This window comes from Galleria mellonella, unplaced genomic scaffold (assembly GCF_026898425.1).
Source record: "Galleria mellonella isolate WM207_F2 unplaced genomic scaffold, CSIRO_AGI_GalMel_v1 utg65, whole genome shotgun sequence".
NCBI lineage: Eukaryota > Metazoa > Arthropoda > Insecta > Lepidoptera > Pyralidae > Galleria > Galleria mellonella.
Window position 1 is genome coordinate 1,978,314 of NW_026442138.1, and position 20,391 is coordinate 1,998,704.

The following is a 20,391-nucleotide window of genomic DNA, read 5'->3' on the forward strand; positions in this document are numbered from 1 at the left end:
ATTTCACTTTAAGTTGATCGTGTCTGGATATCTTTTTAATGTCCATTGCGGAAAAAAAAACGTATTGCTGTCAAATTTATTTTTTTAAACATTTTTCCTTTAATTTTGAACATGAATTATACCAACTTGATTTATTTCACCAATAAAAAAATCTTGCAAAGAAGGGTTAAGCATCTGACTATTCAGTATCTGTAATTTCTTTCAAAATAAGTGAACACGACAATAGTTTTGCATTTGGGATCGTAGCACGGTGATAAACCTATTGGATAAAAAATAATTTAAAATTGTTTTTCACCACAAAAAACCAACTTTAATCGCAAAACCAGTTATTTTGATTTAAAAACTAAACAACTGAGCCGATTTTGATTACTAATAGACCAATCTATTAGTACCTATATCCTTTTTACTACTACTACTAATTTTTACTATTTTTCCCCATTAGTAAACACAGTAAAGGGTACACTTATATATGTTTTTAATTTGATTTAAAAAATCAGGCTTTTAAGGGTTAAGACATCAACATTTGTATATTTAAATATAAATATTGAAATAAAACTACAATGTCAACTGAAATCGTTTTATAATCTATCAATAAATAATTCGAATCAAAGATTCATTTGCTTGCGGATTTCAAACTAGTTTTGAACATCAAAAAGGATACATTTGAACGGTATTTCGCGTGAATAAATTACCTGATATTATCCTCGAAAACATTGCCAGATTTTCGACGTATTTCAACAATAATATTAAATGCTAAATAGTCGGCGATTAAGCGTTTAAACTTGCTTTATTTATATCAAGTTTCGTTGGGTTTTCCTTTAGTCGCAATATTAGCACCATATTTGTGGAGAATACTCTACATCGATCTTGCTACCCCATACCGACCCGAGAATCGAATCTAGGTCACTTATTACTGTACTTGGTAAGGTATTAAATTACTGGTAAATAAAATTGACTAAAAAAAGCTCGTGTTACGACTTGTAGCTTTTTTAACTGCATCTCTTTAAACTGGGTGTCGTAAAAGCCCATTTATTTCATGGCAACAAAATACAACAATTTATTTACGTATATTATCAATATTAAGTAGCATTTCCAAAACAAATCGCTTTAAGAGACCTTACATTATATATTAATATGTATTTAACTTTGTCAAAAATCTGGCAACACTTGGATATTGGCTTATTTACAAAAGGGGTATTACGCAAAGGTAATTTTATTATTATAAATTAACATTTATAATAATTAAATTGTACAGTAATAAATATGTACTATGTTTTGTATAAATCGATAGGTGCCATTATCCAAGCCTTACAAACTAGATGTAATATTACGTCACGGTTTAATGACCTCAATTAATATTCGTGGAAATATTAAGTAGTAATTGAAAAGTAGAAAAAAGGCAAGATTGTTTATGGTACATTTTACAATCCTCAAATATAGTGTTAGCATTTAAATAGTATTTCCAAATAAAAAAAAATACATTCTTAATGAATATTATTCAGAATATTCCCAAATCCTACTGTGATTTAAGTATTATTAGTGAAAATAAAAATTAATGATACATTTGATGTACTGACGTTTCTGCTTATCTTACTGGAAGATAGGCGAGATGTTTATAATGCCATTTGAAAAAAAAAATTAAATATTGTTACAATATTTACAAAAAACAACAATACAAAGGTCCACGTACAACAGTTACCGAAATATGATGAAATATAAATTTATCACATCTTAAAATCGTTTCAAACTTTACACAACTAGACAGTATTCGATCTAAAATTGTACTTATGCAACTATTAAACCGTGACGCCGCAGTACACTGATCACGACAGTCTATGCCTTGTTGCCGTCAGATTTGATGGCCCACAGTTGCCTAAATGTGTTGGCGAGGCCAATATCGTGGCTTATCAGGTAGAAGAGCCCTCCGAGGGTCGCTATGGAGACGAGGTACACTAGCCCGATGGCAATTTTGGGGATAACGGGTCCGAAGATGCTGGCGCGCACGTAGTCAACAACGATCGCCTCCAGGCCCCTGCAGAATGTATTGTCACTTTACACACTTTCATTACAAGTAGCTTTAAACTAATTTTATGCTGCCTATATTAAATTTTTTTTTATGCAACTTAGAATGACAAACAAGCTGACGGCCCACCTGATGGAAAGTGGTAACCGTCGCCTATAGACATGAGCTGTACCATGGACATAACAGAGTATACTGTTTCGCCCATGATACTCCCCATGCGTTACCATTCCTGAGGACTCAGGTGTTATTCCTCTGTACCCTGTAAATTCACTGCCATATCCCACCTTTCAAACCGAAACACAGCCATGCAAACACAACTACTTCACGGTGGAAACACGAATGGGACAGAGGTGCCCAAGCAAATTATACATAATAATATATGGGGTTACCATTTAATTATCACCCATAAAAAAAACTCAGCATATGTCGCAGTTTCATATCTGAAGTTAGGACACTGATTTTCTGTAGGCCCTAAATAAGAAGTCACGGAACTAGTTGAATCTAATTAAACCTGAACAAAAGGCTTCACTCCTGAAGCAGGGGGAGTATCGTCTTTGGGCTTCTTCATATTCCTCCAAATCCTCCAAAACGCTCTACACATGCCGATATCATTGAAGATCAGGTAGAAGAGGCCGCCCATTATGAGGGCCGTCATTGAGTATACCATGCCCATGGCAATCTTGGGCACCACAGGCCCGACGACTAGAACACGAAGGTATTCCACCACCATGGCTTCTAGGCCCCTATGGATAGTAGGGATTTCGGGTTGTAGGAAAATTTGATAATGGGGTTATGAATCAATGGAATGATACACTCCCTATGCTAATAGCAGACCATGAGTGAAGACCATGAAGGATGAGAAAGATAACTCTACTCAATTGGCCCATCTTGATTAATTCTCCTACAATTATTCCTATGGGGCAACTTTCCGATGGGGCCTCATGGAGATTGACCGAACCTGGTATATTATTGCTGATGGTACTTTTTCAATGAACCACCATTTACCTATTTATTTTCAATGGTAAATAGCCAGGGAATAAATATATTGACAGTTATATTTTCATTATTGTCCTTATCTCATTCTATCTTTTTGACATAGTAGCAAAAAAGTATCTACTTATAGTCTTTTTATATCTGTATTTTTTTTTTTTTCTCAAAATTCTCTAGTTTTTTATAATAGAGGAGATTTATATACAATAGTGGAATGATGATGAGGTATTGTAAGGGAAGGATTTGGAAAGAAGCAAGGGCACCTAGTACTAAGGCAGAACTACACCAGTATAAATAAACTTATTTTTAATAGGATGCCTCAGAGTAATACTTAATTAGATACAAAATTACTCCCGCCAAAACAGTTTCAAGCTTATGTTGTGCAAATTATTATTCTATTGTCTTTCTCGTTCTAATATATAAGTTATTATATAATAAATTACCTCATCACTAATTAGTAATAAAAATAAATGAACAATTTGATACTCACCAGAAACTATGTGCCGTAATAAGAATAGCCAGGGCCGAATCAAACAGCTTGTTTGGGATGAGTAGACCAAGTGGGACTAACGGTATTAGTGCAGCAGATGTGATTTTCTCCACCACCCATAACTTGGAGTGGTCATTGGCTTTCCCCGCAGATAACCGTGGGGGGGATGTACGGAAAGAACGCACCTAAAAATACCAAATATTTTCAAAATTATTGTATTGTTTACTGAAGTCATTTTTAATAATCATTAGTCATTTTTTAATTTTTTAGTCACACAGAGAGGTCACAAAACAGATTGAAGAGAATACTAGAATAATGATTCTTTTTTAATAGGTGAAAATGTAATTGTAACCCTGCCTGCACTATCTGTATACACCAATGGGGCACCAGTGGAAGATGATAGGTCAGAATGAATGCAGGTCAGTTGGCCCACCATAATGAATTCAACCAGAATTATCCATGATAATTTCCAGTGGTCTAACAGCCCCATTGCTAACAATATACTTTATCAGGTTAACTGCTACACGATTCCCCCTGGAAATCATTGTGGTTAATTCTTGTGGAATTCATCACAATGGGCTAACTGACCCGCTTCATTCTCACCTATCATCCTTCATTGATACCTCGTCAGTGTATATAGTTAGCACAGGCAAGGTTATCATTCCATTTACATCTATAAAAAAAATGGCCTCCATTTGTACTGTTCATGTTTTTTGCCTTAAAATACATACATATATGGCAATTTCATTTTGAAAGGATATTCTTAATAGCTAAAAAAGGATTCCTGACTATCCCGCCCATTGTTTTCTCATTGTGATTATTTCTTGTAATTATTTATATTTATAATAAGTTTACTATTGTAATCTTTTGGAGGAAACAATAAAGAGTATCTATCTATCTATCCCTGCCTGCACTATTAGTTTGTGCTTCCGAGGCACCAATCAACCACAATGATTTTCAAGGGGGCAACATAGAAGTCAATCTGACAGAGTATATTGTTAGCGATTAGACTGCTAGATCCCATTACTAACAATCCCTTCCCCCCCATTTGAAGGGTGGAATATAATAGTGAAATTACAGAGTATCAATACAACACATTATATCTTAGAAATAGCAATACTGCTATAAATGAAGGGAAAGGGATTGTTAGTGATGGAGACTGAGAATCCCATTGCTAGCAATATACCCAACCAGGTCGACCTCCTTGCAGTTCCCCCTGGAAACTATCATGGTTAATTCCTGATGAATTCATCATGATAGGCTAACTGGCCTGTTTTCATTCTCATCTATCCCCTTCACTGGTGCTCTGCCAGCATATCCCATTAGCGTAGGCAGTGTAACCCTGCCTACGCTAATGGGATCCATTGCAATGCATTCCATTTTCATCCATTAAAAAAATACTGGTATAAATATACAAATATCTATACATGATGTTACTTTCCATCCTATCAATTGGGCTGTCAACTAGTTTATCATTCCCAGTTCAATAAAAAGACTTTGTGTCAATTATTTAAAATTGTAATTACTTACAGAATTTAAAATAGGCGTACTATTAGCTCGTGGGATTACAAGATTCTTGATGGGCAGAGTGCTGGCAATCGTGCGCTCCTTAGCCATAGACTGTGTGGCAAAACACATCATTTGTTGATTGAATGCACTACTTCTGCATGCTGTAATGATAACAAACATTAAAGGTGGAATAAATCAGTATATAAAGGTATAATAAAAATGTTAAAATCTCATATTTAACAATTTTTGTATATATATAATGATTAGTCTTGGTTCGCTAGTATTACTAATTCTTAATATTCATTTTAATATATTAGGTGATGTGTTGGTCGCATATTGGGTATAATCTTCTAGTGCCTGATTTAATTACTTTTTAATTAAAAAAAAACATAAAGAAAACACCGTATCAAATACATAAAAGCAAGCATTGATAATGAGTTCTTTCTACCTACTTCATGTAACCTAACTAGAAGATATAGACAGATAGAGAAGATTATTATAAATAAAGGGTGTTATAAAATATATTTCGAAAAATTAATGTAAATTGTTTCCATCAACAACGGTTATGTAACATTATTATAACATTTTCATTTTACCTGAAGTACGAAGGAACATGGAAAATGCCATTGTAAATTATATATGATTTAGACTGACTATAAACAAAATCTAAATGCCTATAAAATAGTTTTGTCCAAATGTTTGATCTTATAAATTGGAATGAAACTTTCCGAAATTTGCGATTTGCGAAATGTCACCAACAACAAACCAACTAAATGTCAAATGTCACCAATAAAAAGTGACAGCAAACATAGGTATCATTGCTTATTCCAGACAAATTATCTTTTTGAAGACTAGGCAGCATGGTCTCCGACCTTAGCCTGTTCCAAACGGAACAAACGTACTAAAAAAAAAAAAGGTATCATTGCAGCAAACATGAAAATTCTAATTTTAAATAGAAATGAAACCGATTAAAACGATTCAAAATGCATGTAGTGCAACTTGTTTAACAATGACAAAGATGTTCAACTTTCTTTGTCTTACAAAGAACAATAAAGGAACATATGGCGAACCATTTATGATTCATTACGATTCTATGTCTATAAGAAATTTAGTAGTATTAATTATCTGTGAATTTAGTGATTCCTCTAAATAAGGAATATTATTATTAGTAGATTTACATTAATAATTATTTGGAAGAAATAAACAAATTTAAAAATATTACAGATTTATTTTTCTATATAGTTTGTTTAAAAACTAATATCTATTTTTGAAATGGAACTATGTTTTATCATTTATTCTTTTTGAATGTTATAATAGTAAACTTTTTTTACTTATACACGGACACCCTAAACCTGCATGAATGGAAGGAATGAGAATGACAATTCACTTTCTTGATTTCGATTGTGTTTGAATTATATATATAATATTGTTTATCAAGAAGTTTAAATTAAAATATTAAATACTTACACGAGTCAACAATACTTATGGCGACTACGTTAGAAGACAAATCAATTTGGGAAGATGGAGAAGAGGCACTCAGTGAGGAAGTTCTTCGGATGCCAACAGATGAAATAATCAGTCGTACCAGGCTTCTAGACAATGAAATAAAGATCATGAAGAGCGAAGTCATGAGGATCTCTCATGAGTTGCAGGCACAAAACGAAAAAATTAAAGAGAACACAGAAAAAATCAAAGTGAACAAAACGTTACCTTACTTGGTTTCTAATGTAATAGAACTACTAGACGTAGACCCGCAAGAGGAGGAAGAAGACGGTGCGGTCGTTGACCTCGATTCTCAGAGAAAGGGCAAATGTGCAGTAATAAAGACATCTACAAGGCAAACATATTTTTTGCCTGTTATTGGTTTAGTAGATGCTGAGAAGTTGAAGCCAGGAGATTTAGTAGGAGTAAACAAGGACTCATACCTGATTTTGGAGACTTTACCTGCTGAATATGATGCAAGAGTCAAGGCTATGGAGGTGGATGAGCGGCCAACAGAGCAGTACTCTGACATTGGTGGTTTAGATAAACAAATTCAGGTCAGTATTTTATAGTTTAACAGATTTAATAAAATTATATGTATCCATTAATTTACTAATAGTTTATTCACAACAGGAAAGGTAAAAGTACAAAATTATAGAGCCAAGTCTACTAATTCTAATATTATAAGTATTAATTAGTATATGAACACATTTGTTTACTTCTCAGATATCTTGTAGCAGTTGCTTTTTGAAAAGTATTATTTTGTTTTTTTTGTAATTCCAGGAATTAATTGAAGCTGTAGTCCTGCCCATGACACACAAAGAGAAATTTGTCAACTTAGGAATCCATCCACCTAAAGGAGTGCTGTTGTATGGTCCACCAGGCACTGGGAAGACCCTGCTTGCCAGGGCTTGTGCTGCACAAACCAAATCCACCTTTTTGAAGTTAGCTGGACCACAACTTGTTCAAATGTTCATTGGTGTGTTATTTCAATTATATCTTTTTAGTCTTATGCTTCTTAAACACAAGCTTGTATCGATGAAAGAATTATTTTTTCTAACCGAAGTGAAGTTTTACAAGTTTATAATATATATATATATATATATATATATATATATATAATCTATGTAATCATCATTATTACAAAGTATACATAAGACTTTCAAAACTTTACCAATATTTACTATGTTACTTCAGAAAATGTATGTCACAATCATATTAGCTTTTAACTGTCCACTGTTGAACATAAGTCTCCCCCTTGGGAGGTTTTGCCAGTAGTTGCCATACTTGGCAGGCGGATTGGTAACCATAGTTAGAGATGATTTAAGAAGGCTGCTGCCCATCCTTCGGCCCTTAAGTTCCCTTAATCACCTCTTAGGACAACCACAGAAAAGGAAGAAGTGGCCTATTCTATGCTGAAACCACATACCCTTTATTATTATTTCACAAATACTAGAATAATCAGGGGGAAGGGATTGTTAGCAAAGAAGTTTGATAGCTCCATTGCTAGCAATATGCCCAGTTAGGTTGACCTCCACATGGTTCCCCCTGGAAACCATCGTAAACAATTCCTGTTGAATTCGTCACGATGGGCTAACTGATCTGTTTCATCCTCACCTATCATTCTTCACTGGTGCCCCGCCGGTGTATACTGATAGCACGAGTGGGGTTACCATTTCATTATCACCCATTAACAAAAAAAAAATACTAGAATCATTGCTTATTGAATCAATATACCATACCATAGTAGGTAGGTAGTTTAACTAATTTATACTACTAATATGCAATGTTGGTAAATATGCCCTTCTACTGAAATAATAATAGATTCATAAATTAATAAGATTGATTTCATTTGAGGTTTGAAAAATGTGTGCTAAAATTGTTATATACCTGTCAGACCAATTTAAAAAAAAAATGTATTTTTGCATGCTATCACCTTGTTAGCTAAGCACGAATGTCCTTTGACTAATGTAACATCTTTAACTTTACCGTGTTTAAGCAAATACAGATTATTATTATTATTAAAAATATCAACATAAACTTAATTACAAGCATTTTTGAATAAAATTTTTTTTTTAATTCTATCACACATTGGAAATGCAATTTCAACTGAGGAGAACAAGCAAGAAGCTCAACTGTTGCTATTTTTAACAAAAAATGATATTAGCATTAAATTGTCAATAGAGATTAACAGATATTTATAATGTGTGTTAGGTGATGGTGCCAAGCTCGTTCGAGATGCTTTCGCCCTAGCTAAGGAAAAGGCCCCAGCAATCATTTTCATTGATGAGTTGGATGCCATTGGCACCAAGCGTTTTGACTCTGAGAAGGCTGGTGACAGAGAGGTGCAGCGTACCATGTTGGAGCTGCTGAACCAGCTTGATGGCTTCAGCTCTACAGCAGATATCAAGGTAAAATTGTTTTAAGCAGAGAATTCAAAATTTTAGCTTACAAATAAACCAATTTCAGTTATTATAAAATCAGTATAGGACCAGCATTGAAGATTGGATAAAAGAAATTGTTTGCTTACTAACAGATATGCATTTTAACAGTAGACACCAAAGTTATTAAGTTCTGTTTAATAATATTGCAAAATATATACAAGAAAACAATAACTATTGAACCTGAATAATAACTATTCTGAGTCTCTATATAGGGCTCCTATTTATTCAGTTTGAAAGTATTTAGGCATCTTCAAACTTAAAATATGAGTAAATTAGACATAAATAATAAATTATATAATTTTTTACTAGATGGATAATGCAAAAAATAAAAAAGAAATGATACAAGATTTTAACCATACAATGGAATGTTACAAACAATACAAAAATTAAAGTAATCCAGATACTAAGCCGGTGTTTTCCAACATGGGGCCCACGCCCCACAGGGGGGCCAATTTGATAGTTATGGGGGGGGGCAATTAAAAATGGACTCCAAGCGATTTTAACCCTCTTGCTCCTAGCCATTTCAATGCAATGCTAGGAGTAGACATCGATGCCAAATTTAACAGAAAAAGTAAAAAAAAATTATGAAAAATTATGTATGGGGCCATAAAAATTTTAGAAATGTTTAAATGGGGCATGGCACAAAAGAGATTGGGAAACACTGCACTAAGCATTGATGCCCTTGCCAAATCTGATATGTAGTTTTTTTTTCTTAATATCTTAATTATCTGGACTCTTTATATGTATTACACAATTTTTATATAACTTCATCTAATGTTTTGTATAACTTTGTGACACCAGGTCATAGCTGCAACCAACAGGGTGGACATTCTAGACCCAGCGCTGCTTAGATCAGGACGTTTGGATAGAAAAATTGAGTTCCCGCATCCAAATGAAGAGGCCAGAGCCCGGATTATGCAGATTCACTCACGGTACAGTCATTTATTTACTGTAATCAAATTACTGACTGAAAAGTTTTTTATTTAAAGTATGTGCAATACTTATATTTTATTGTTAAAAGTTTTGTAAATACACATTATATTTTAATGTAATTACTATTGGTTTAACTTACATGTATTCTACCTTAATTTCGTGCTTCGCAATTGCTCATGACTAAGGGTCCCGATTGGTCTAAAAACTAGTCAATGTTTAAAATAACTATAAGTTAAACTAGTAATTATTACATTAAAATGTTGGTATTAGAAAATATAAAGATGCTCATTCTCAATTAGACAGACAGGGACATTTGGCAGCCCTTGTGCTGAATATAATGCTTGGCACGACCACATTTCACAGAACATACTAGAATCTAATTTGGAAGCCTACTGTGAGATTAATTTGACTTGTTAATAAATTTTAAAGTGAAAATTATGTCTATTTTAGGAAGATGAACGTAAGTCCTGATGTCAACTTTGAAGAGCTGTCTCGCTCGACCGATGACTTCAACGGCGCCCAGTGCAAGGCTGTGTGCGTGGAGGCCGGCATGATCGCTCTCAGGCGCTCGGCCACCGCCGTCACTCATGAGGACTTCATGGACGCCATACTAGAGGTGCAGGCCAAGAAGAAAGCAAACCTTAGTTACTATGCTTAGTATGTTTTTGTAACCTTCTATTAATTGTAAGTTACTATCTATTAAAACAGTTCTTCATAAATCTTATTTCATTTCACCCACCATTTTTACTTGGATATATATATATTCTTTATTGCACTTGTAAGTTACATATAAAATAATGTATTTATAAACATTGTGAGCAAGGGTGAACTTATCTCTGACAGAGATTTCTTCCAGTCAACCCAGTACAGTAAGAAAGCATTTCGTTAGCGGGCAGCTGAAGTATTGAAGGATATTTAGTTACTACTTAATACGAAGTTCACTTAAAAGTTATTATGTAATTTTTTTATCTAACTAGAAATGCCTACAAATTCTATTTCGGGGTCAAATTCTCATATGAATCTGTGAATCTACGTCCTGCAATTTCACTAATGTATAGTTATAGCACGAAATAAAGTGTGGAAAACGTGAATTATAGATGTATTATAATGTACTCCGTGTCAAGTCACGGTAGTTCAGTCCTAAAAGCCTTTGCATTCAGTAGTGAATAAACGGGGGGCGGGGGTAGAAGGGGCGGCCTGCCCCAGGCTTCTAGTCCTGAGAGATCCCTCAAATGCCTCAAATTCTTTATCTATGTTCAATATATATTTTTCAGTCTAAATTTTATTTGCCAGATTTTAATTAGATAAATATAAACACTTATATATACAAAATGTTAATTGAATAAAATACTTATAAAATTAATCAAACTTGGGGCCCTCATTTAGCTTTTTCGACCCATACCTCTGACAGGTTTAATCCACTGCTTGCCTGGGAATCTCAAAATCGAATACCATCAGAAACGTGTTTCATTTGGAGCAATTAAAAATTATTGTGATCTTTCTCGTATTTCGTAGGGGACGTAAAAGCGTTGTCTGGTAACCCATATTATAAGCGGCCTTCAGTTGAGAATAAAGAAGACGGCCTTGAAATTTACATGTAGTGTACTTCACAAGAATAGTAACTTGCCTCAGTTACTTAATAAATATTAAATAAATTGCACACGTATAAAAAAGCAAAGACACATACATAGCTACCCATAATTATTAACAGATTTGTATAAATTATATAACTATTATTGTTATTATCTATTGTTGAGTAGACAAAACATAATTTAAACACAAATTTTACGCGCGAAAACGCAACCTTAAAATTAGCAAAATCGCAACGCGCGTGCGTGTGCTAAATTTGAAACATAGGAATGAATCTGTCAAAATTTCAGTGAACTTTCAGAACAAATTAGTAATAGGCTAAAAATAATCTAAAAAAATATATTAATTAGCGATGTGAAATTATTAGTGTTAAATTAATCTTCGTCTTCGTATCATCGACGAAGAAAAATCGGCCTTAAGTCGTGAGTACTTAACCTAGTTTTATAATTTAAACGAATCTCTTCACTACATATTATTATGATTATTACCGCATAATGATATTGATTTGTGAATGTTTACTATTGTATGCGGTTGTAAATTGTGTATCGCTTCAAGCTTCAATGTCCCGTTGCCTGCTATGATTAACAATAAATATTCCACAATATGTATTTCTAATCGGCTACTTATATATCTTTGCATAGATAATTCCATAAAATTAAATATTAAAAAAATAAAATTTTAGTAACGAAAAATATATTCTTCCATAGACAAAAATTGCATGTTATTTTTATTTTTTCTTTTGTAACTAAGCAAAGATGTCAGGTCGTTTTTAATTAACATTAATTGCGACCATATGGCAGATAAAGCAATATACTTAGCTGATTTGTTTCCATTTATGGCTAAGAACAATGGATCCAGAAGGCAGCTGTGAGCTTCAGTTTAAGATAACTTCCAAGGATATACCTAGGGTACACACAAAATGCAACTTCAACCGTCCACACACCAGGTTTTTTGCCTAAATTCACATTTTTCTATATATTTATTTTTACTCATAAATAGATATTTATAAGTTTGAAATTCAAATAGCAGCATAGATATGATATAGTAAATACAAAAAAAAAAAATATTTTATTGAATAATAACTATTGTGAGTAATACTCACATATTATTCTAGCGTTTATAGGACCCTGATTTGCAAGTGTCATGACATAGCCTAAACCTTTCTTATAAATAAGGGCTCCTATTACATCTGAAACTTGCCACCCCAATATTTAATACATAAGTAGAGTTACTTATAATAATACATATAATAATAATAATATAAATTGTTTATTATTTATCACAAGTCTATCTTGCAATTAACATGTCATATTATTGTTTTTTACAAGTATAGCCTATTATATATTTATAATTATTATACCTACCTTTCATATATATATATCCTTTATTGCACTTGTAAGTTACATATAAAATAATCTATTTATAAATGTTGTGAGCAAGGGTGGACTTATCTCTGACAGAGATCTCTTCCAGTCAACCCTGTACAGTAAGAAAGCATTTCGTTAGCGGGCAGCTGAAGTGCTACAACTATTAATACATAAACAAATATACAGTTAAATAAAATATTAAAATATATAATAAAATATTACATAAATACATACACTATAAATATATACAATACCTACCTTCTTATATAGTATATGTTAAAATAAATTAATATACTACTTACATTAGAAATTTCTTATATGATATATTGTTGAATTAATTATATACATATTATGTTTTACAATTATCAATTATATATTTTATGGTGCTTTTGGATTTCAACACTTATGTTCTACCTTCACAATATAACAAACTCCTACATTTACATTATATCACTACTTTTACTTATATTTCACGTTTCTATTATTTTTTCTATTTTTTCCATATGAATTGTATGTTTTTATATATCAAAATTGTACATGTTACAAAGCTAAATAGCTTTTGCTTTTATGTAGTTTTGAATTTTTTGTTTTATATTATGTACAGAGTTGTATTTGAGCTAAATGCATGACTAGTGTATGAGCTTTGTAAATTTAAATTTGTGTAAATTAATTGAAAGCGTGTATATTTTGTAATACCTCCCTATGTATCTAGTATGGCCTTAGGACCCTAGGGCAGGATGTGGTTTATACCCCCCAGAACACATGTGCTCGAGAGCTATTCACCCCATGTATTTCCGATTTAAACAGGCCTTAAAATGTATGATAATTTGCTATACTATATTGTTTTCATTATGCCTTGTATATATAAACTAACTATATTTTACGGCTTCATCCGTGGTATGCAGTGAGTATGCTACCCCCTTCTCTCTAAATAATCTACTATAAAATGCAAAAAGAATGTTTAAAATCCGATTGGGAGAGATAGATAGATAGATACTCTTTATTGTTTCCTCCAAAAGATTACAATAGTAAACTTATTATAAATATAAACAATTACAAGAAATTATCACAGTGAGAAAACAATGGGACGGCCTTATAAATTTACGCGTTCAAACAAAGGCATAACAGTATTATATACATATATCTGTGGTATAGATAAACACCTATTCTACCTCTGCAAAACTACATGAGTGAAGGGGCAGTGGGGGGGGGGGGGGGGGGGTTTGTTAGTAGTGGGGATTAACAATCCTATTACTAGCAATACACTCTATCAGGTCGACCTCCTCGTGGTTCCCCCTGAAAACCATCGTGATTGATTCATTAGTGATTTTTTTTGATGCATGAAAATGGTATGGTAGCATTGGTTAGCGCAGGCCCCCGCCTGCGCTAACGGAATACGCTGGTGGAGCACCAGTGAAGGGTGATAGATGAGAATGAAAACAGGCCAGTAAGCCCATCATGATGAATTCATCAGGAATTAACCATGATAGTTTCTAGGAAGAACCGCGAGGAGGTCGACCTGTTTGGGTATATTGCTAGCAATCGGATTCTCAGTCTCCATTACTAACAATCCCTTTCCTCGTGCCTCGCCGTTGTATACCGATGACGCAGGTGGGGTAACCATTCCATTATCATCGATTAAAAAACCACACGAGCGGTCACCGTCCCAACTGAATCGAACAAGTGAACCACCACTATAAACAGAGCCACTCCTAAAAGAATACAATTGATTGATGTCATTTGCGTATTTATATGATTACAATGTGTTGCCATTCCAATAGGACTCATGCGAAAAGCGTGCCGCGTCTCGCCAGATCGGACACGGAAAAGACTATTAAGGGCTGTCCACACGAAAACTTTTGTGCGTTATAAATAAACGACAAAAAGGCCGCCATTTTTTATCTCACTTCAATATGGCAATATCTTATATTCGCATATGGGGTCAGCTAAGCCGTTGCACGTCGACCCATCGGGATCTTTTGTGCTTCCCCCTACCTTATACCATCATTTCATAGATCCTTTGTGTTATCTTAACGATATCCCGCGGTTTAAGATATCTGTAGTCCCCTGGCTCTGGATAAGCCGTTCCCAGTAGACTCATGCGCATGCTCGCTAACGAATCACAGTTGCACATCAAGTGTATGGCAATAACTACATAAACCTTAAAATGTAGTGCTACAAATAAAATTTGTAAGTTTTTTAATTATAGTTTTTTGTTTCGTAGGACCTCCATTCCTATTCCTAAATGGTCTTTAATTAAAATACAGTAGTTTCGTTTGCAGCGATAACGAAGCGGTCAGGGCTTATCTGTTTATAATAATAGATATTCTGTACTATTATTTTAACCTCATAAATCTCTTACTCATCTCCTAAGAATGTAAAAATAGGTAAGTACGATATAACATTCATTAGAACCAGTCGTACAATTGATTAAAGAAATACTTGAAATTTTTTTATTCACGTCTAAATCTATTACAGAAACAGATAGTTAATTCTATGGAAAAAAGTGGCAAGAAACTTGAATGTTACTCTTTTATGAATATCCTAAAACAACTTACGAAATCTGCAAGATGGTAGAGTTTCTTTTTTTTATACAACTTAGAATGGCAAACAAGCTGACGGCCCACCTGATGGAAAGTGGTAACTGTCGCCTATAGACATGAGCAGTATCATGGACATAACAGAGTATACTGTTTCGCCCATAATACCCCCATGTGTTGCCATTCCTGAGGACTAAGGTATTATTTCTCTGTAGAGTAAGGTGAGGGGAAACACAAGACCTAGTTGGGCCACAGTACCACCGGTGGCTTACTCTCGCACATACGAAATAAAGACGAGAAATCTCACCAAAAAAGAATGCGGAGATAATATAAAGAAATCCTTTATTTCAACCAAGCCTACAAGGTTTCTCTAAGCTACGATCAAATAAACCCCTACCATTATTGACAGTATTTAATATCAAATAACATGCATTACAAAAATGCATTTGAAAAAAGAATAGAAAAAATATGCAAAATTATAAAAAGGTCGAATAGTCGTGCTGCCAGTGACACCCACAGAATAATTAATAATAAATATATGCTAATTCTGTTAAAACTATATATATATATATATATATATATATATATATATAATATTAATCGCGACGTTTTCTCGTATCGTGTGAAGAGTCTCTAACACCAGTAATGGCTCACGTCGCCACGCCCATCGCTCACCTGCCGTGCCGCTGCTATCAGTCGGCCGCGACCACAGCTGACCAAAGCTCGCGTCGCGTCGTGTGCGTGCGTCGCGAATACGTATTGTCCACTCGCCGTGTATTGTTGTTCGCTGCAGTTAGTGTTGTGTGAAACATCTTAAACAAATATGGGAAAGATTTTTATGTAAGTATTTGAAATTGAAGAAAAATTTATGGGATTTATTAACAACCAAAAATCAGATGGGGATTTATTTTTTATTTTTTATTGTATATTCATGTATTCATATTTGGATAATCATATACATATCACAATTATTATAAGGTCATAGTTCCACAAAATAATATTACAAACTGATTTTACTTACTTTTTTATGTTAATTTTGTTACCCATTTCGTAAAATAGTTCTAATTAAAATATAATTTTATTTTTATTTATTTTAATTTTTTATTTATTATATTTCATTTTTATTAATAAAGAAACTTGACTAGTTGCTACATATAATTTGTATAAAAATCGTTACTAAACGCATGACACATCCATGGCTTGTAATAGGAGTTTCAAGCTATATACCCTGTCAGGTCGACCTCCATGCGGTCTCCTGTCGATACCAACTGACCTGTCTTTATTTACTACTAGTATTCCACCATTAAAACCAATAGTAAAGGTTGGCTTACCATTCCTCATTTATTCATGATTTGACAGATAGAATACTTGATTCCATCCAGGAAAGTCACTCTAGGCGTATTTAAAGTTTTTTTTTTCTTTTTTTCTTTATACAACTTAGAATGGCAAACAAGCTGACGGCCCACCTAATGGAAAGTGATAACCGTCGCCTATAGACATGACCAGTACCATGGACATAACAGAGTATACTGTTTCGCCCATGATACCCCGCATGTGTTGCCATTCCTGAGGACTCAGGTGTTATTCCTCTGTACCTTGTAAATTCACGCCATATCCCACCCTTCAAACCGAAACACAGCCATGCAAACACAACTGCTTCACAGTAGAAACACGAATGGGACAGAGGTACCCAAGCAATCGACTTTTGACCCTAGAATTTCAGCATAAACTATGCACAAAGAAATCTCTGTGTATATAAGTGCACCCTTTTTAAGCAACCAAGCGCCACCTGGAAAAATAATTAAATACGCCAATGGGATTTAAACAAAACCGGCTGTTTTAAAAAGTCTCACCTAGCATGATTTAAAAGCAACACGCCTTACCACGACGATAGCTTAGAGGCAGCAAATGATAGCTGACTCTTGTTGCCGGGGGGGAAAGGGATTGTTAGTAATGGAGTCAAATAGCCCCATTACTAGCAATATACCCCATCAGATCGACCTCCACGTGGTTCCCCCTGGAAACCATCGTGGCTAATTCTAGTTGAATTCGTCAGGATGGGCTAACTGACCTGCTTTCATCCTTATCAGTCGTCTATCACTGGTGCCCCGCCAGTGTATACCAATAGCGCAGACGGGATTACTATACCATTATCGCCCACTAAAAAAACATAAATGGTAAGATATATCCACACTAATATTATAAAGAGGAAAGATTTATATTTTTGTGTGTATGTATGTTTGTAATGAATAGATTTAAAAACTAATTTGCCGATATCAAAAATTCTTTCACCATTAGAAAGCTACATTCATCCTGAGTAATATAGGCTATATTTATTGCAAGAAAATATTAGGGATCCTTACTAGAACTGTTGGTGATAGAACAAAAGTATGTTCTACAATATTGAAGAAAATATCAATAACTATAAAAAAACTTCGCGATACTATATGTCCAAATATTATCGTTATGCCACAATAACCACTTTTTAAAATGTAATAATGTCCAACCGTGCGAAGCCGGGACGGGCCGCTAGTATTATATATAATACACAAATATAATAAGTACACTTTTTGTACTGAGGAGATAAAAAACATTGCTATATAGAATATCTCAAAATTCCTATAGCTGATAGGAATTAGCAGCGAACTTTAAAAAAGGGCGAGCACAAAAGATTATGTCAAAAAATCCCGCCTTTCAATGATAATAATACCATTGCGGCGATTTGGGGATCAATAAACATTAGTAAACCCTAGCTACTGTCGCAAGGTTCGAATGTAATTAACACAAGAGAAGGGTTCCGTTGTACCGACGTGGAAGTTTACACTCGTATCGCACCCCGGGATCGCGTAGCGTGACGATGGTTCTGTAACGTGCCATAATTACACTGTACACTTTCTCTATTCATCGCCTATCTAATTATGTACTGTGTTTTAATTTGCATTTTTTTATGCAACTCAGAATGGCAACCAAGCCGACGGCTCACCTTATGGAAAGTAGCAACCGTCGCCGACAGATATGAACAGTACCATGGACAGAGTACATTAGCATTCCTGAGGACTTCCTAAGGTTTTATGCCTCTGTATCCTGTAAATTCACTACCAACTCTCACTGAAACACAGCCATGCAAACAACTGCTTCAGGGTAGAAACACGAATGTGACAGAGGTACCCAAGCAAACGACTATTATACAAAGTCTCTCTCTGGTATCGCATACTGTTAAATGTCCCACTGTTATATGTCCATTGTATACATACAAACATGTTTTCATTTACTATATATATAGAGGTTTATTTAGTTCACTTATTCGGATAAATATGTAGATAATAGTACTGGCAACTGAGAAACGCACGCGTTGCCATGGTGACCACAAATAACAGAAAAAGTGAGTTCTTATTAAAAATGTTTGTATAACAGGACATCGTTTTTTATTTATCACAAAATTAATTAAAAAAACCGAGTAGTTCCTCAAGATCCTTATTCAGGATTATTCATTGGTCTAATCGAGCCGGATTAGAGTTCAGTTTGGTGAATTGCTAAACTCCTGAATGGCAATGGATCATTGCAGAAGAGTTTGCCCTTAGTACAGCAGCTAGTTGCATCGGTAGCGTCATTGTAGTGAGAAACTAGTTGCAGACAGTGGCAGTATTTGGAGTGAGTCCAATTTACGTTACTGTAAGGCGGAGCGGGGCAAAGAAGTTCATTGAGGAAGTGTCTACTCGTCAAAGTGTGAGTAAAGTTCAAACTGTGAGTTCTATTGTTCATTATTAGTGATAGTGAAGTTCATCCATATTGAAAGAAGCTAGAAGTAATCAGATCAATTCAATTTCATGTTCCACTCATCGGAAACAAGATCAAGTGCAAAACGAACTGTAATCTTATTTTCAAGAAAGTATTAATTGTAATAATATGCAATATTATTACATAGAATATTTTACTCAAATATAATTAACAACGTAGAATTGTAATTGCAAGGTAAAATGTGTTAGTTTGGAGAACATGTGTCCGATTTTACTAAGAATTTTGTATTCGGAACGCTTAGAATATTTCGATTAATGTAGAAATGTTTATGTTTTACTTTACAGATTAATTCAATTACTCCATGTTAGTTGACAAATTAGTTATTTAACACTTTGTAATAATGTATGCACTTTCTATGTTTTCTATATATGCAAATGTTAGGGTTTGATATGAAAACATAATTATTTATACAGTAAGGTTATATGACTTAAGAGTAATATTTACCTAATAAAATATTATTTGTAGTGTGCGAATAGTAAATTCATAATAAATATATAGGTAATAAAGTGAAGTTCCGTAACAATAATTATTCACTTATGGTTATAGTTACTTGTATGGTTATTGCCTTTATTTAGTTATTTAAATTCAAAATGGAGTCTTTAATTCACGTTCAAAATGATTTTTATACACGAATTAATAAGACTAGAGCTAATTTTAAGAAATCTCCTAAAAGTCGTATTACAGAAGAATATGTAGAGAATAGATTGAAAATAATAGAAGAGTTGTGGTCAGAGTTTAAGTCAGGTCATAAGGAGCTTTATAAATTAGCAGATCCTAGTAAGTTAAAACTTCATAATTATGTTACCGATGAAGTATATTATAAAATGGAAGAAGTATATTTAGATCACAAATGTGAATTGATAGAATTATTAAAAAGTTTTATTCCTAAAAGATCAGATAGCGAATATTTATCTGCCAGTGGTGATAGTAATTCTGTAGGTGCTAAGTCTAGCCATGTCAGACTGCCTAAAATTAATATTCCTATATTCTCAGGAAAATATAGCGAATGGATTACTTTCCGCGATTTGTTTCAATCTATGATTCACCATAATTCATCCTTAGATAAGGTACAAAAGTTACATTACCTTAAAGGATACCTGACAGGCGAGGCAGAGCAACTAGTACGTCACATATCTGTGTCTGAAACAAATTATGACTTGTGTTGGAAACAACTTGAAGATCGGTATAACAATAGAAAATACTTATCTCACTGTATACTTACAAG

General features: G+C 33.8%; 3 protein-coding genes across 5 annotated transcripts in view; 2 read left to right on the plus strand and 1 right to left on the minus strand.

Moving 5' to 3' along the window:
* Nucleotides 1–563: 563 nt before the first annotated feature.
* On the minus strand, nt 564–5,793 carry LOC113509234 (succinate dehydrogenase [ubiquinone] cytochrome b small subunit, mitochondrial). Its single transcript, XM_026892552.3, has 4 exons — nt 5,609–5,793; nt 5,034–5,173; nt 3,504–3,688; nt 564–2,032 (listed from the first exon to the last, which is right to left on the minus strand). Exons 1-4 carry the CDS (start codon nt 5,637–5,639, stop codon nt 1,834–1,836), a joined length of 555 nt encoding a protein of 184 aa, XP_026748353.2. The 5' UTR covers nt 5,640–5,793; the 3' UTR covers nt 564–1,833.
* A 564-nt stretch (nt 5,794–6,357) lies between these two features.
* LOC113509233 (26S proteasome regulatory subunit 6A-B) lies at nt 6,358–10,590 on the plus strand. The gene is made up of 5 exons (XM_026892551.3): nt 6,358–7,051; nt 7,278–7,473; nt 8,709–8,905; nt 9,740–9,870; nt 10,322–10,590. The coding sequence occupies exons 1-5, from the start codon at nt 6,497–6,499 to the stop codon at nt 10,527–10,529; spliced, it is 1,287 nt and encodes a 428-aa protein (XP_026748352.1). The 5' UTR covers nt 6,358–6,496; the 3' UTR covers nt 10,530–10,590.
* A 1,132-nt stretch (nt 10,591–11,722) lies between these two features.
* Nucleotides 11,723–20,391, plus strand: part of LOC116413042 (tubulin polyglutamylase TTLL5) — a 50,811-nt gene continuing 42,142 nt past the window's right edge. Inside the window, exons 1-2 of one of the 3 annotated variants that reach the window (XM_052900714.1) lie at nt 11,723–11,883; nt 12,306–12,407. In XM_052900714.1, coding sequence (XP_052756674.1) covers nt 12,310–12,407 — 98 coding nt within the window. In that variant the 5' untranslated portion in view covers nt 11,723–11,883; nt 12,306–12,309. Of the gene's footprint in view, nt 11,884–12,305; nt 12,408–16,030; nt 16,209–20,391 lie in introns of those variants that run through there. The other 2 variants (XM_052900713.1, XM_052900712.1) reach the window with 2 other exon arrangements.

Bases quoted from the DNA above. Each gene is read 5' to 3' on its own strand.
- LOC113509234 (XM_026892552.3), bottom strand. From the start codon at position 5,639: ATGGCATTTTCCATGTTCCTTCGTACTTCAG. The intron at 5,174-5,608 runs GTAAAATGAAAA...TTATCATTACAG, and splicing joins CATGTTCCTTCGTACTTCAG to CATGCAGAAGTAGTGCATTC. The intron at 2,033-3,503 runs GTGAGTATCAAA...TACATTCTGCAG, and splicing joins ATTACGGCACATAGTTTCTG to GGGCCTGGAGGCGATCGTTG.
- LOC113509233 (XM_026892551.3), top strand. From the start codon at position 6,497: ATGGCGACTACGTTAGAAGACAAATCAATTTGGGAAGATGGAGAAGAG. The intron at 7,052-7,277 runs GTCAGTATTTTA...TTGTAATTCCAG, and splicing joins GTTTAGATAAACAAATTCAG to GAATTAATTGAAGCTGTAGT. The intron at 7,474-8,708 runs GTGTGTTATTTC...AATGTGTGTTAG, and splicing joins ACTTGTTCAAATGTTCATTG to GTGATGGTGCCAAGCTCGTT.